The 18755-nt window shown below is 30.4% G+C and overlaps 1 protein-coding gene across 14 annotated transcripts in view; it reads left to right on the top strand.

The window, feature by feature from the left end:
* LOC130444515 (voltage-dependent L-type calcium channel subunit beta-2) overlaps positions 1–18755 on the top strand; it is a 78457-nt gene that overhangs the window by 46725 nt on the left and 12977 nt on the right. For 7 of the 14 annotated variants that reach the window (XM_056779664.1, XM_056779663.1, XM_056779668.1 and 4 more), the window contains 4 exons: positions 15122–15238; positions 15613–15732; positions 16393–16606; positions 17452–17683. In XM_056779664.1, the coding sequence (XP_056635642.1) occupies positions 15122–15238; positions 15613–15732; positions 16393–16606; positions 17452–17683 (683 nt within the window). Of the gene's footprint in view, positions 1–10151; positions 10205–10265; positions 10615–11197; positions 11435–12494; positions 12860–15121; positions 15239–15612; positions 15733–16392; positions 16607–17451; positions 17684–18755 lie in introns of those variants that run through there. The other 7 variants (XM_056779671.1, XM_056779669.1, XM_056779673.1 and 4 more) reach the window with 5 other exon arrangements.

Here is an 18755-nt window from a genome sequence, read left to right as displayed (position 1 = left end):
TGGTTGAATGTGTTGCTGCATTTATTTCGATTTTTGCTGTCGCACTGAAGGTCGAACGGGGTGCCCGGTCGATTTTGTATTCTCGCGGGTATATGGTCGTAAATTTAACTATTCGGTAGTTGGGAATTTGCGAGGACATGTTGGCCTCGCACATTTAGAAAACTCGCCAATTTTATTTCGACGTTATTAGAAGCTACCTGCTCTACGGTAAAAAATATTCGATGAATAACTATTCAAGGTGTATTTAATTTTCATTTTCTACTATAAAATTCGCATTCGTTTTTTTTTCTAGCTCACCCGATAGTTAAATATAGGATAAATATTTTAATAATTGGTACCAACCAACCAACAGTACCAAGCACATGCTTGAGGTCTTCTTAAACTGAAGCTTAATTTCTTCACAGTATCGGACTACAAATTATTTGTAAATGGCCGTTAACTTCATTAAAACGAGAAAAATACTGGATGTTATTAGGAAAAAATTGATTAAATCAACCAAAATATGATCCCATTGACGTTAATCGATATGATTTAACATAAAGAGACGTCAAATGACTATCGACGTCATTGGCCACCCCGTAGCCTGGATTTAAATACCAAAACCAAGACCAAGAACAAGAATAAAACCAAGAACAAAAATAAAACCAAGACCAAGACCAAGACCAAAGACCAAGACCAAGACTAAGATCAAGACCAAGACCAAGACCAAGACCAAGACCAAGACCAAGACCAAGACAAATATCCAGATCAAGATCAAGATCAAGACCAAGACCAAGACCAAGACCAAGACCAAGACCAAGACCTAGACCAAGACCAAGACCAAGACCAAGACCAAGACCAAAACCAAGACCAAGACCAAGACCAAGACCAAGACCAAGACCAAGACCAGGACCAAGACCAAGACCAAGACCAAGATTAGACCAAGATTAAGACCAAGATTAAGACCAAGACCAAGATTAAGACCAAGACCAAGATTAAGACCAAGACCAAGAGCAAGAAGAGGGCTAAGACCAAGTTCACCAAGACCAAGACAAAGATCACCAAGACCAAGACTACCAAGATAAAGACCAAGACCAAGACCAAGACCAAGACCAAAATGCTTCGAAATGTTAAAATGAGAAAAAGAATGGAAGCTGCGGATTTTGAGTCAAGGTTTTAGCACGATGAATATCATAACACACTGTCTTAAATCTGTCTTCAAGTGCTTCAGCAATTCTACAAGCGTTCAAAGGAATGAAAAACAAAATATTATAAATCCAAGCGTTGTTTCTTTCGATTCATCGCTTTCAACTGTTGCTTTTTTTGTATCTCGAACAAGTGTTTTTTTGGGTGGATCCGTACCTGTAAGGTGAAGTCTATGTTACAAGGTCAAACGTATAATTTGGATATATAAATGTCGGATTGTAATAAAGTAGAATCGTCGTTGTATTCAATTGGTACAATATAACTATTTTTGGTACGAAGAAATTTCGAACATTAATATTTTTTTTAATATATCATTTCTAGTTTATTGGTAAATCACGACGAACAAAAAAATTAATAGATACTACCGCGAGTTTCTCGATTTCAACAACTTTCAATTTAGGGTAACTCGATAGGAAACATCGAAAATATTTATTTCTTAAAGCTAATAAGTCGTTTATATGTTAATTTAAATCTATTACGAATTAAAAAAAATCGAGAATTTCTCAAAATAGTCAACGAGTCAGCAATTAACATAAAACTCAGGTGAAATCATTTGAACTCCTCTTTAGCAAAAATACTTCTAATGAAGTAAATCGTATAATCTTTGACCTCAACTAGTGATTTTCAAACTAACTGTTATTTAAAAACATACAGAGTGTTCCTAAGAAACGGATATAAAATTTTTTTATACAGAATGATTTTATTATTTATTTGTCCTTTAAATATCAATTTGAAGGATTATAATCATTATTAGACTTCGTATTTTTTTATCTTACAGGATAGTCTAGTATGCGTATATTTAAATGGAACACCCTATATTTGATTGCATGTTTAAAATTAGTTCAATACCCTGTATAATGTCGGAGAGATTCAAAAATGAAAATCTGTTACGTCCAAAGCATTCGAATAGTAATAAAAATACTAAAAAAAGATTTCATATTTATCGAATCTCATACAGGGTGGATCTAATTACTGATACATTATTTTTTTTTGAACCATCCTGTATTTTATGTGAGTATCGATGGGCATTTCGTATACTTCAAATTATTAGTTCTTAGAAATAATTGTGTATTGGATATGATTTTTATATCAAAAATTGACATTTGACATTGACATGACATGACATTAAATATTTTGTTTTTTGATTTGGAGGTTTGGTACATTTTGTGATGAATTTAGATTTAAATTTATCATAGTCAAGTGCAATTGGTCTCCGTCTATAAACAATACACCTTTTTGTTTTAAATTGGGGTATTAGTCCAGTCAATTTAGTCATTTTTACAATTTTTTTATTATATCTCAGAAACGGTAGCTCGTAGGGAAAAAAGTATTCATACGTTTTTTGTAGATAATGTTATGATCTACAATTTTTGCTTGAGGTATATTTATGATAAAACTCACCGTTTTGCTGAAAATTTTGAAAAACTTATTTTTTTGACATTTGACCTTGAATAAAGTTTTTTCTATCCACGGGAATGATGTGGGACTTTAAAATTTTATATTTAATTATGTTTTATACAATTTTATTAATTATTCAGTAAAGATTGCTCAGTATCTGAGTACTAATAACAATAAATTTCCGAAATTAACATACACCTACAATTTAACGAAACTGTTTTTGTTAAAAATTCAGTTTACTATAAGTAATTCCACTGCTAATATCTAATACCACCCACTGTACGTAATTAAACAGTTAGTAAAACCATGTAACCCATCTACATAAATTATTTACGACACCAAATATTATTTATTAAAGTCGAAAAAAATTATTCCGATTTTATGATAATTTTCTCGACCTCCCCCGGTATTTTTTATTGAATACTAATTGTAATATAACAAACAAACAGTATGATGAGAAGAAAAAATTTCAAAACGTATCTGCAGACAAAAAAAACAACGGAAATAAATAAGATTGGGGAAAAGCCCACGGATTAACCAACTAAGATTATGCTTAAAAACCACCGCGGATAGAAAATCCGCAGTAAGTTTAGTGAAGAAGATATTAGGAAAGAATTTCCTATCGATAATCATAGAATTAGATTTTGAATAAATTGAGAAAAAAACAATGAAAAAATCAGATGATTGTTGAAGACTTGGAAGGGATTTGAATGAGTTAATCCGTCTTCGAAATAGCTGCTAGACTGAGTTTAATGAAGAAGAAAACAAAATAATTGTTAATCTTTAGATGAATAAACACAAGATGGTGGAGAAGCTCGTGGATTAACTAACTGATATTACGCTGAGAAACCACTGAGAATAGAAAATCAGCAGTAGGTTCAATGAAGAAGACATTAGAAAAGAATTTCCTATCGATAATCATAGAATTAGATCTTGAATAAATTGAGAAAAAACAATGAAAAATTCTAATGATTCTTGAGGACATGGAAGGTATTTGTGTAAGTAAATCCGTCTTCAAAATAACTACTAGACTACGTTTAATGAAAAAGAAAACTAAATATTTGTTAATATTAAGTTAAATAAACACAAGATGGAGGGACAGCTCGCGGATTAACTAACTAAGATCACGCTACAAAAACATTGCGGATAGAAAATCCACATAGAATTAGATCTTGAATAAATTGAGAAAAAAACAATAAAAACATCAGATGATTGTTGAGGACTTGGAAGGGATTTGAGTAAGTTAATCCGTCTTCAAAATAACTACTAGACTACGTTTAATGAAGAAAGAAACAAAATATTTGTTAATCTTGAGTTAAATGAACACGAGATGGCGAAAAAAACTCCCGGATTAACCAACTAAGATTACGCTGCAAAACCATTGCGGATAGAAAATCCGCAGCAGATTGGGAAGAAACGAAGATTAGACCTTTTGAGCTTCAGCTTTATTAAATGAATTAACCCGTTAACAAATCAACTCCAAAGAAGGAGCAGATTCAAGCAGAAAACGAAGATAAATAACCAAAAAAGATCTTCGAGGCATCGCCTCTTATAAAATATTCAACGAAGGTATAATTTAAAAATTACTTCATTTAATTCGGGTCTGTCTACCCTAAAACACTACCACGAAAACTATATCGTGATTCAAATAAATTGATAAACAATTTTTTTAAAATTATGTAAATATCTTTGTAGGAAATAACATGTTTAAGGTAAATTTTGATTGACTGTTTAATAATAATTCTAATGTATGTTAGAAACATAATTTCTAAATATATCCTTGATACGCTGATCCTTGTTATTTCTCAATTATATTCCTGTCTGTCTACCTGCTTTATAAATTGTACGTTTTTGCTAAATTCGCCGCGGAATTATTTTAATAATAGTTTTTCTTTCAATTCGGATTAAACGTAAATTGATTTCGTGTTTATAATTTCGTGATTGATTCCAAGTTTAACCATTTAAATTAAAAACAAAAAATAAAGAAATCATTTAAAATGATAAAAACGAAAACAACGCGGGGTGGATTCCGCTGTAGCTCGACCGGGAAAACTCTATCGGCGCTGGTGACGTCAGCAATCGATTAACGCATAGCAAAACGAAGTTTTGACAAAATTAAGGTTGTGACACAATTTTTTGACTAAATTCAAGATGGAAAACCAGATTTTTGAGTAAATTGAGCTTAAAAACGCCGTTTTTTACAAAATTCAAGTCGAAAACCAAATCGAAAAGGCATTTTTGAATAGAATTTCAGTAGAATAACCAATTTTTTGACCAAAATCAATAAACGAGGATCATCTTTTGACAAAATCAAGTTTGTCAGACACTTTTTTGACCAAAATTAATAAACGAGAAACATCTTTTGAGAAAATTAAGGTTGTGACACAATTTTTCGACCAAGATCAACATGGAAAACCAGATTTTTTAATATGAACGTCATTTTTATTAAATTAAAGTCGAAAACAGATAACGTGGTCTGGAGTTCCATACACCAGCGGCACTCCGGATCATCCGTGATGCCCATGGTGTGAAGGTAACGTCTAGATTTCGCTAATATTTACCAGGAGCAGTTGTTTGGTGAGAAAGGAGCGGAATTAGTCTCATATCAAGCGTTTCTATCCATCTCTGTTGAGCTCAAGTTGCGAGAAGATTGTTAAGAGACGTGATGAGCCGTTTTTGGTAGCTGATTCCATAAACTTGCAATTCTTTTAAGAAAAGAGATGAATTGACGTTCTGGACGTCTATAGACGAACCAGGTATTTAGTAGTTGCAAATACTGCTCTACAAGTAGATTTACGTTGGATTACTAGGTAAAACTTAAAAAGATGAACGATATTTCTTTCTACGCTCTAAGATATCTAAAATTCAGGTCAATTCATGGTGTTTCCTATAAATATTTAGATAAATATGTTTGGGAAATCAACACCAAAAGCGTGAGTAATATCCAAAGATGGTTTCTTGGTAGTCTTAGAGAGATAAATTTTGATTTACCAATAGATATTGATCCTAAACTCAATAGTTAACAACAATTTGTAGTGATGGAGATGATTTCATATCCAGATAAGACTAAAATAACAAATTGCATGCATGAACTTTCACAATTTATAAAATTATCGTATTTTTTGTTTTGGTACCGTTTGAAACAATCTAATAGGTCAAAGTTGGTACCAAAAATATTTTCTACGGCATTTCTACGTCCAATTACCGTGTTATTCTAATAGGTACTTAAAAAAAACCTGTTTCTAATCAAGTTTAAAGCTATAAAATATAGTTATACCTTTAAAATCTCTTTTTAGTTGAGGAAATTGGTTTTACGTAACTCGATTGGCATGATCTATCGAAATACCAAGAATTTTTATTACTTCAATGGTTATTTATTTATTGTTTCTTCTCGAGTTATTTATAGTTCAGTTTCGAACATTAAATAAACTCTATTAACAAAAAATAACTATCGAAACAGAAATTTCAACAATCAGTTTTCAATATCAAACAATAAAAAACGATTAGAACAGAAATCATGGTGATAAAAATATAAAGAATCTTCATAGAAACATAAGGAACAATCTAGTTATGAAGAAAAAAAATACAACCAGATTAGAAACTTCACAATTCATAGAAGTTTCAAGTTTGAAGACGTTTAAAAGGTCTTAACCCAACCAACATGAAAGCTGAACTAGATTTTAGTTAAGTCGAGAAGGATTCATCTAAATCAATAGTGAAATATTATTAAAACATGAGGTGGAGATCCCAGAAACGTTGTAGAGATCCATTGGTACTGAATGGAAGGCGCGAGATCCAACGAACCTTTTGAAAAAGTTTAAGAGATCTAAAATTAGATCTACGAGAATCAATACGATAGATAAATCAAGAGAAAATGCAAACTAATCCATATTTAATCACCAATAATCGTTGGTTGTTCAAAACAAACCAAAAATGTACTTCAGGAAGTAAAATTTGGATAGCATTCCGAATTATCTTATAGTATGAATAAAGCGAAAAAATAATTTTTGTTGATTGATTGATCAATTCTACTATAAATTACACTTACATTCACAATACACAAAAACTTTTCGTTATGAATAGATGTCTTTTGGTATCTCTGAGGAACATCAGGGATTCAGAAAGATCGAGTCTGCTATAGATCGGCCAAGAATTCAATAAGACAGCCTTTATGTGATTCATCGATCTCACCAAAGCGTTTGATGGTACGAAATTTGGTTTTTACCATCCCAACATCAACCATTGATGCAAACATGGGACTAAGTCCTAATTTAAGATGGAAAAGAAGAAGAAAAGTTATTATATGATTGATTTTAAACGCAATTGGGACTTTTGGAACCTTCCTCGTATATAAAATAGTTTCATTATATGTTTTAACGTGATTTTTACTGAAATTTATTTTAGTATTATCATAATTTTGGAAATTTATTGGATTTTTTGTAGTTGTTTTGTGTCATAATTTTATTTTCTTTCGAAACGAAAATTAGTGATTTAGACGATGAGACAGATACGAAATGAAAAGAAAAACATGAAACAACAATCTAAAAATGATTTTTATTTATAAAAACTACTTATTTTTCGAACATAGGCGTCTCTACACTATTTTGAAAATGATAAACGTCCACCGTATTCACCAGATTAGGTCCCGTGTTTTTTAAATTTTATTTACTGAAAGTTAAATTGTTTGTACAGATATTTTGTCGAAAAAAAACGAGATTATTTGTTAGTTATAAATAAAAATTATTATAATTTATCGTAAATTAGTAAAAATATATATTGGACAATTAAAATATCGAAATGAAATAAGTTATAATGTTCATGATAATGAATTTAAACGAGAAGTAACTTAATACGAATGGAAAAATGGGCTGTACGAAGTTATTCGAACCATATGTTGAAATATTCGGTAAATTTTCAAGAAAGCATTGGCGTCGCAATAAATCGTAAACAGGGTGAAAAAATAGCAAAAAAAAAATCACGAAAAACTCGGAGTTTACTTATGAAAATTGTAAAAAAACAGAATGTGAGTCAAAAATGAAGTAAATTAACAATAAAAAAATAGAATTTCGAAAAATAAAAAGTTAATAAATAACTTCTAGTGGTTGTTCTTCATTATATTTAATGGGGTTCGTAAAAAGGAAGAATCCCGAAGGAAATTTCTTGTTTTTTGGTGAAATATTTAGTTTTCTTCCCTTATTTTCTAAACGTACACCAATGCTTACGAAATACAAACACATATGTCATAACTACCCTTAAGTAAATGAAATAAAGTCACAAAATTTGTGCAACACCGGAAAGGGGATGTATTTCTAATACCTACCATATAATAAGGGTAGTTTTCGACCTACATCTGGCACTATCGCTTTCGCACTTATCCCCGTTGCTCCGCATGATATACCGGGGGGTTGTGAAATGTTCCAAAACACGTCCCAGATTAAATTTGTTTGAACAGAAATTTTTACGTAAGTGAATAATGTTAAAATTAATTTATTTTTTAATAAATATATTATTGGCGAGAATGGAGTAATAAATAGGAGGAGACATCGTATATAATTATCGTATCTAATCCCACCTAAGTACCACAAGCACCACCCACTTAAATCGTAATAACTAATCGTAGTTAATCTCGCCCCTCTCTAGTTGATCCTTTCTCTCTATTATTTGTCGTATTTTCTTGCGAAAATGATGATTCATCATCATACATTCCCACTATTCATTCATATCCATAGGCGAAACTTTTTACAGGGTGAAAATATATATATATATATATATAGAATTAATAATAACAGTTAATTTGGTTCAAAACTCTCGCAGCTTGTCTTAATAAGAGAAAATAGTCAAAATACGATAGAATCGATATTTTTCAATAGTGGCAACATCACAAATGTTAAATCGACAATGTACAAGTATTAAAAAAAAACTCGTCGTACCAAAACTTGTTTATGTCTAGTTTTAAGTGGTTTTCATATTATTATTAGCTCAACAAGTTCAAAAACCTTCTTGAATATTAAAAATTTTCGTGAAAATTCGTGTGGAAACCGAAAAATTATAATAATACTAAAGATTACTGATGACAGTATATAAATATCGTATAGAAAATACACGTGTGCTAAAAGAAATTTATAGTTCGAATTATTAAAAAATTTCATAATTCCATTCCACTCTGAATAATTATGAAGTTTTTAAATGTGAGAGTGATTAAAGCAGTAAATTTGGCAGCAATGTAAATGAAAAACAAGTAACAAAATATGTTTACGTCTTATTTTTAGTATTCCAATTATTTTTTTATAATTTTTTCCCCTTTGGAAATTCATTTGGGAACAAAAAATCTAATTATAACAACAAACAGTAAATATAACAACCGCGCAAAATCTATGCGTCCTCAAAAGGACAATTCAATTTCGTATTTTCATTCCACTCTGTATAATCACGTAGTTTTATCAGAATGGTTGAATGAAAAAATAAATCTGGCAATAGTGTACAAAAGATGTGATTCTCCTATTTTATGTACTTTGAATATTTTTTTTATTAATATCATCAACATATTCGCTTTAAATTATTATCAAAAACTTAACAATTGAAAATTATTGAAACGAAAAATTTCCAATAATAACCATAATTACGGTAAATATGGCAACCGCGCAAAATCTATGCGTCTACAAAAAGATTATCAAATTCCACTCTGTATAAATAACCAATTCACTTACATTTGGGTTATTTACTAATAAATAAAAAATTTTCTTCGAAATGTTTTCGTTACCGAAACAATAATCATTATTTATAGAAATAATTCATTTATTTTAATATCAAAAAAAATTGTTTATGTTTTAAACAATAATTGTCAGTTTTATATAAATAACTAATATACAGGTGCTACCACCTCGTGGTACGGCTAGTAACTATAACGTCGAATTGATGAGAAGAATCTACTTTTAAAGAAGGAATCTTTTAGCGTATAAAAAAGTAGAGCGAATAATTGATAGATGGCGGTGCTGTATTTTAATCAGCTGTCCGTCAATATTACAGTAGGGAGATGATGATTAATATTGGATACTTTTAAATTATTTATAGTGTTGTTATTAAAAAATTTGTAACAATTTGCCAACAATTATAGTTTACATATTTATATGAAGAATCGATCGAAAAATTAATAAAAATCGAATTATATGAGGTGAAATCATAAAGTTGTCAGTATAACAAGAAATATATTTACAAGACGATGTTACTTTTCTCAATCTCTATACATTGTATTCTCGTTATTTATATACAGGATCGGTCAAAAAATTAATAACAATAAACTTTTATACGGTGTATTTTAGGTATCTTCTGATTTAAAATTAGTTTTTTTTTCGGGGTTCGACCTTCATACAGATTTTCACGAATTTTCTGCTAATTAATAAAAAATTCATCGTATATTTATAAAAAAAAAAATATTGAGACAGATATGAACGTAAGGATGAATTACAAGCTTGAACCGCGGTGTTGATTATTTATAGAATCATTTGGCATGGAATATAAAGTGCCTTGACGATATAGTTTCGAGCAATGTTGGACGGGATGCGGAGACAATTTTTTTTATTTCATATACAGCTTCGGTGACTACGTGATTTCGATTTAAGCGGTAAATATACCTTTTTCACTAAATTCATCACAAACGATGATATTAACAAAGAAAAATCATATTGAAATGTCAATCAATTGATTACGTTTTGTTTATTAAATGTTTAAAATATCACACATGCCCAAATCAGGCACATAGGGTGGATATTCAGTGACTGTCATATTATTTTCACGTAAAAACTCATATACATATTATATTTGAACCACCCTCGTAATTTATTTGTTGTAGATATGTGAAAATTTATAAAAAGGTATATTTATTATTGAATCTACGTTTATTTTTCGGAAGTGTGAAGTGTGTTGTTGATTTTTTTAAATAAAAAAATGCTAGGGAGGAAAAAACATCATAGACACGATAGTCATCCAAAACCAAAGAAGAAGAACTACATTCCATTTAGCAGAATTAGAAGGGTAAAAAAATTGTCATTTTTTATCGTTTTGTTTTATTAAAATTTGCGATCGATCTTAAAAACATATTCTCATTTTTAATTCGTTGAAATATCCAACTCGGAACGAGGATATTTCAGGTAAACGAAAAGGTAGTCCGAATACATTCACTAGCAGTACCTAATCTTTCCCATATTCTCCTGATCCGGCCCCTATTGTCTTTTTGCCAAAAATATAACATGTTAGAGAGGGATTTCCATCATAAATACCATTTTGAAAAAAAAAAGACGGAAATTATTATCTTGTTTGTTTGTTTATTTTCAGACAATCCTCATAGCAACGATCCGTTTAATAAACATCTTGTATAAATATTTTTGTTTCGTCATATTTAATTAATATGTTTACAAATATAAGCTAATCCGACCCTGTAACCACACGATGTAATTGTATATAAAGCGCTTGCGCGAGTATCGATTCGGCCAACTGACTCCAATTTTACATAATAAATCTACTTCAACATCAACTGGGGGAGTGTCCTACTTATCTTATTGACACGACGATTATTTTATTTTTATTTATCATATTTTAAAAATAATTATTTTTATCTAAAAGAATATATATCCAATAGATTCAGTATGTATTCAAAAATAATCTAATATTAAAAATCAATTTTCCTGGATTGGCAAATTTTCCAATTATTTAGAAAGAGACAGACTTATGCAATATGCAATGAAAGATGTTTTTCTTATACGCTAATAAATACGGCAACATCGGTAACATATTGATGAAAGAAGTTCACTTACAGGTCAGGATTCAATATGCATTGCGTTATCGTGAATTAAAGGTAACGATTTTTTTATTTATTTAAAAACTTTATTTACAAAGCGCAGGACACACGTGACCGTTATAAACCGTCTGTTCACAATCTCGTTGGTAACTGAATAAGTTGAGTATAAAACTCAGTACACACGTGATCGTTTTGAATTATACGTCTACGATCTCATTGGAAACTCACTCAATTGAAAAAAATGCTTTTAATATAAAGCGCGGCACACACGTGACCGTTGTAAACTGAACAGTTTCAATCTTGTTAATAATAATCAAATTTCATTGTAAAGCGCAACACACTCGCAACCGTTTTAAACCGTACGGCTACGATTTCGTTGTTTATTCGCTCATTTGAACAAAAATAATACTTTTGATGTAAAGCGCGGCACACACGTGATAGTTTTAAACCGGACAGTTTCAATCTTGTTAATAATAATCAAATTTAAATGTGAAGCACAACACACGCGACCCTTTTAAGCCGTAAGGCTACGATTTTGTTGTTTATTCACACATTTGAATAAAAATAATACTTTTGATGTAAAGCGTGGCACACACCTGACCGTTTTAAACCATACAGTTTCAATCTTGTTAATAAAAATCAAATTTCATTGAAAAACCCAGTCCACACGCGACCGTTTTGAACCATACGGCTATGATCTCATTAGTAAATCACTCATTTAGAAAAAATCACTTTCAATATAAAGCGCAGTACACACGTGACTGTTTTAAATCGTACAACGAAATTCCGGGCATCCTTGTACAAAGGTTTGCCGGTTCTTTCATACACTCGATCAAACAACGTCTTCTTCGTTATTGCGAATTTTTTTATCGTCTTCAACAAATTATTGAAAGAAAATTTCTATTTCTAAATTTTTGCGCTGACATCCATGTATTTGCGGCTTTAGTTGTGACGTTGAATCAACCATTCGTGTTTTATTACGACCGTTAAATTCACTGATAAATTTTAAGTAAACAACACGCAGACGTATCAGTAGCCACTTCGTTAATTAGGAAATTAGAAAATATAAGTCCGGTCCTGTATCTATGAGATTTTTAAACAACCACACGCCGACGACGGTCCGACTATGAAGTATCAGACATTTGAACGAGACTGTACTGACAACCTGGCGGCAGTAGTCCGCATTACGTACATTTTCTTTCACATTCATTCAGTTTTCCGACAAATGTCGGCGGTTCGGTTCGATAAATCGTATTTTTTCCCTATTTTCACGTACCGAAAACTATCTTAGATGCCTAACAACAACAGGACCATTCGGTTGATTTACTTTTTTAGTTTCAATACGTGATAGAGGTTGTTTATTTCGTAGTTTATCATTTTTCGTATTGATAGTTTTATTTATTTATTGTTTATGTTTAATTAGTGCCGATGTTGCAGTATAATAATTATAATAATCAAGGTTACAACAAACTATTCACGCAGGTTAGTTCGAAACTTTGTGTTTACTATTTAATTGTATTTTCGATATATTGATTATTTATATATTTAACATGTCTTTTTATTTATTCTTTTTGACATTTTAATAAAAAATATTTATAACATATATAATATACAATCATTAAATGTCTTCGTTTCAATAGGAATTTGTATTAAAAGATGATATTTCTAACATAATGTATCATAACCTCACTTTTATGTAAGTGTCTATTTATTTCGTTTGATATATTACAAAAAAACAAGATATTGGGAATATTAAGATCAGTAAAACGATTTTTTTATATAAGTATACCGATAATTTACTATAAAACGTTGTTTTCAATGAAGCATGCGCAGAAATGGTCAATTAATGAGATTAAAATAAACAAATATAATCAGAAATAGAAAGAATTCAGTCATATTCTTGAGTATTATTAGATGTTTGTAACAGTATAATGAAAATTTATTGGGAATATCTAAAAATAAAGATTTTGTTTGAAATAAAATATTGTACCTATACAGTTACAAAAAAAAGTACGATAATCGTTTACCTGTGAGAAGTTTCTTACTATTATTTTTTTATAAAATAAACCGAATTTTTGCAAAAACATTTATTATAATAGGCTACGTAAATTTATTATCAAAAATTGAAGATTAAACTTGTGTTTTTACATACGAGGATGATCCCAGAAGTATTTTATAATATAATACTTTCATAACTAAACTTTTCAACTTTTCATAAATTTCTTATCGAAAGATACACAAAATTTTTTATCCAATATATATATATATATATATATATATATATATATATATATATATATATATATATATATATATATATATATATATATATATATATATATATATATATATCGACTATCGATTCGTCAAAAACATATACACGAGGCTTTGGATTTTTTCATAAACAGTCTTGCCGCCATTATATGATGATGCAGTAGTCGCCATATTTGAAACCATGACGTAATAAACTTGTTCGTGAGTGTGATTCCGAATCGGTTCAGGGGCGGATCACAAGCACACTTTTGAAATTAATGATTCGTAATCGATTCTAAACTTCATCCGCAAACGAAGCTAGTATATGGATTTCGGAAAATTTTCAATCTTTTTTATAATAAGAATGGCGTTGACAAATCGCTAGAATAGTTGAAAAAATAAAAAAATTTTGAATGGGTAAGGGTATGTTTATATTACGAAAAATAATTTTAAATTTATGATAATAATGAAATTTTGAGAATTCTAATTTCCTTTATACTTTTTCGAGAATCCTCGTTTACTGGAAACTTTTTTTGGGGTTTGAACTTTCTAAATCGAACATCTTTCCAGTTTCCTCGCTACCTAAACAGTGTTTTTAAAAAGTTCTTGCTTTTTTTTAGAAAATCATCGCTAACAGATTTTTCGATTTCTGAATGTTTTTTTTAGTAATATTCTCGCTGCATTGATATTTTTTTCAACAAGTATCATTTTTTTTTGAAAATTTCATTTCTTAAACAAATATTCCCTTCTTGGGTATTTTTTTTTAATTTCGGGTTTCTTAATGTTTATTTTTTAATAAAATTGTCGTTGTCTAATCATTTTTAGAGAATTCCGCTATATGAGCCGTTTTTTTAAATTTTGGGTCTGTTAATGTTTATTTTTCGAAAAAATTGTCGTTGTCTAATCATTTTTTGATAATTCCGCTACATGGGCCGTTTTTTTAAATTTTGGGCTTCTCAATGTTTATTTTTCGAAAAAATTGTCGCTCACTAATAATTTTTTTGAGAATTCCGCTTCTTGGGCCAATTTTTCAAATTTTGGGCTTCTTAATGTTTATTTTTCAAAAAATTTTCGCTCTCTTATAATTTTTTCGAAAATTCCGCTTCTTGGGCCAATTTTTCAAATTTTGGGCTTCTCAAAAAAAATTGACGTTCTCTAATAATTTGTTGAGAACTCCGTTTCTTCGGGCAATTTTTCAAATTTAGGGTTTGTTAATGTTCATTTTTCGAAAAAATTGTTCTCTAATAATTTTTTTTTTGAGAATTCCGCTCCTTTTTCATATTTTGGGTTTTTTAATGTTTATTCTCACTTTTCGTATATTTTTTTCAAGAATATGGTTTTGAAAATGGCAGCGTCATTTGTGTGTCAATGACACGACGGACACACAGATGGCGCCCATCAGAAATTTGGTCGTTTATTACGAATTTTTTCTTATAAACGCTTCAACTTGTTAATATTTTATGTTTGAAATCGTGTATGTATTCTTTTCAGGGCTCGGCTGATTCGAACTATTCGCAACCGTCGTCAGATCTTTCGCTCGACGAAGAAAAAGAAACGTTACGTCGAGAAAAAGAACGTCAGGCCCTTAATCAACTGGAAAAAGCAAGGGTGAGTATAGTTCATATACAAACCACGTCTCGATCGATTATTTTAACTGTGAACCATCAAATTCTCTTGTGAAAGAAGAATATGGCGACATCATCATTAAACAGCCAGTCGCGTCCACTGTTGGGCCTCAATCTCCACCATTGTGTGCAGTCGGCTGGCAGTCGTCATCCAACTGCTGCATCGTCTGGATTTTGTTTATGATAGTTTTTTATTGAGGTTAGAATTTCATCTTTCGAACATACATATTTCTATTTGAACGAACGAGATTTAGGACCAGCAAGACAGATTTCAAATAAAGGCACAACTTTTTTGGAAAATTTCCAATTTGATTTCACAGAATTTACTTTGTTTTTTGGTATTTTTGTATTTTCCAGACAAAACCGGTAGCGTTTGCCGTCAGAACAAATGTAGCTTATGATGGATCCGTCGATGATGATTCCCCCGTACATGGATACGCCATTTCTTTCGAAATCAGAGATTTCTTGCACATCAAGGTCAGTTTTATACTGCTTAATATCAATTATGTGCATAATTGCATTATTTTATGTATAAAAATACCGAAATATTTATGTCTTTAAATTGTATCATTCTAAATGGGACATCCTGTATTCGCGATCGCACAATCATTAGGAAAAATGGAAATATTTATGTCTTAAATCGATTCATTATAAATGAGACACCCTGTATTCACGAACGCACAGAATATTAAAAAAAACAAAATATTTGTCTTTATATTGTCTCATAAATAGGACACCCTGTATTCACGAAAGCACAGATTTTAAAAAAACGAAATTTTTGTCTTTATATTGTGTCATTATAAATAGGACACCCTGTATTCTAGAACGGACAGAATATTAAAAAAACCGAAATAGTCATGTCCTTACATTATTTCAATGTAAATAGGACATCCTGTATTCGCGAACGGAGAGAATATTCGAAAGAAACGAAATATGTATGTTCTTACATCGTATCATTGTAAATGGGAACAGACAAAATATGTAAAGAAAAACTTGAAATTTTTCATGTTGCTACTTTAGGACATCCCGTATTTACGAGCTAGTTTTACGAATAAACAACATTTTTTTATTTTTCAATGATACTTTGGGAATGATTACTTTATATCATGAATGGATAAATAATTTTTTTCTGTGTAGGAAAAGTACGATAACAACTGGTGGATCGGACGTTTGGTTAAAGAAGGCTGTGACATCGGTTTCATCCCCTCCCCCGTCAAATTGGAGAACTTACGTTTACAACAAGTGCAAACGAGGACGACGAAATTGTATTCGAGCAAAACGAGCTCGAGTTCCAACATCGGCGCCTCAGCCGGTAACGACGTTTCCCGAGGTAGCACTCCTCCCACGCCCGGTATGTCTTTTCCTATCCGAAAAATCACAGTTTAAGCGAAAAAATCGGCTACTAAATATATGAAGTGCTGTCTTGTGACTTTTTTTTCTAATTTCCTCAACTAAAAATAATTATTTCCATATAATAATTGTGGTAAGGTAAAATGAAGACGTGGCAACGTTGTTTCCACACGTCATTCAATATATAATAACCCATATACACTAATAAAAAAGTAAAATGGAGTTTTCTTTTTTACGATTCTATATACGTAATTATTTACGTATTTGTAGTAAAGTAAAACGTGGCAAAGTTGTTTTAACACATAACTTGTATAAAAAATTCGCTTAAAATCAAATTAAAATCCTAGTGATTCCTTTTTTACCTATATGCACCAATCCACCTTTAGCAGTAGATGATAGATTAGAATAGATTTTTTACAAAATTTATATCATTCATAAAAAAAACAAAAATTGTGTTCTTATTTTAAAAAATTATCTCAGTCTTACACTGTTCGTACTGTTTTAAATAAACATCCTGTAGCTTTAAATTGGTTAGGTTTTTTTAATATGAGAACATGATACAAAAACAGGTATTCCTTGTGTAAAATAGATGTAGACTGTATCATCTGTAATTGAACAAGAAAGGAAACAAAACTGATGTTATTATTCAACAGATGTCTCTACTAGTTCGTTAATTTTATCCAATTATGCTATTATTTAATAGGTGGCGCTACGTATTGTGATTGAAATTTATTTAAAACAATTGACGTAAATAGAGAGTCGAGTAGAAAACTTCAACCTGTTTTATCAATTTTTGTGTGTTAATTTTTTAATTTTAAATATTTTTATGATTATTTTAATATATAGGAGATGAATCTGATTCGATGGGTAATGTCAGAACGGGCAAATCGCTTACCACACCTCCGGCGAAAGAAAAGAAGAAACCTTTCTTTAAAAAACAAGAGGCTACGGCCCCTTACGATGTTGTTCCTTCCATGCGACCTGTAGTTTTAGTGGGTCCTTCTTTGAAAGGATATGAAGTAACTGATATGATGCAAAAAGCCTTATTCGATTTTTTAAAGCATAGATTCGAAGGAAGGTGAGTGAACCTTTTTTTAACATAACCTCAATCAATTTTTCATATCCAAACATAAATGAAATTTCCCAATCGTTTCATTATTAATTGCAATTTGGCAACGCTGTCATTTAACATAACAATATGATAGGTTAATATTGGCGGGAATTACAAAATCAATTATATTGATAGCATCAATTTAAAGATCTGCCCAAAATGAATTAAATCTCCAATGTGCATTGTTGCCAAATTCATCTATATTTCAGACAATATTCTGGTCTTAAAATAATAAATGAAAAAATTTGTTTAGATAATTTTCGTAATTGAACGTTTTTTTTTGTGACAAATTTTTCCGGGAGAATGACACCGCTTCTAGAATTTTAAACAAAATTTTTGAGAACACAGACAAATCAAACTTCAGTTAGGTTTTGTTTCTTATATATTGGACTCGAAAATAAATAAAAATAACTCCTTATTAATATTGCGATTTGGCAACGTCGCAATTTATTTTATTGAATTGATATTAAAGATAGAGAGGGAGATACAGGAGTGAAAGCGAAATGCTGTTAGAAAGGGAAAGAACATTATACCAATCTTTTTCTACTCTATTTTGATTGGATCCCTTTGAAGTTTTGAGATGCGGGGACGGCGAAGTAGGAGAATAACAAGTTTGATTTTAATTAGTAGAGAGAGATAGAAAGTATTACAATTTTACTTACACATCACTCACCCTTTCTCTCTATCAAATTAATTCACTCATGCGAGGTTGCCATATTGATTTATATTTGAGATATCTCAAAATATAATCACGTTTAGCTATTGTCCAAATCAAATTGGTTCGTCCATATGCAATGTTGCCATATTGATTTGTATTTCAGGACATAATTATATATAGAATTTTTTTTTTAATATACAAAATTTTGAAGAAAATATAAGATATATTTGTTCTCAACACGTTTCAAACATTTTCCGGGTCAATGACACCTATCCCCCACCAAAATAATACAAAGAAAATTTATTGATATTGCAATATGGCAACTATGTAATTTATTTTACCAATCCTATACGGGAGTATAGGCGCGATGTTGCCAACTTT

This window comes from Diorhabda sublineata, chromosome 5 (genome assembly GCF_026230105.1).
Source record: "Diorhabda sublineata isolate icDioSubl1.1 chromosome 5, icDioSubl1.1, whole genome shotgun sequence".
Lineage (NCBI taxonomy): Eukaryota > Metazoa > Arthropoda > Insecta > Coleoptera > Chrysomelidae > Diorhabda > Diorhabda sublineata.
The sequence above is the reverse complement of the archived record's forward strand: the minus strand, read 5'-3'. Positions and strand labels throughout refer to the sequence as shown.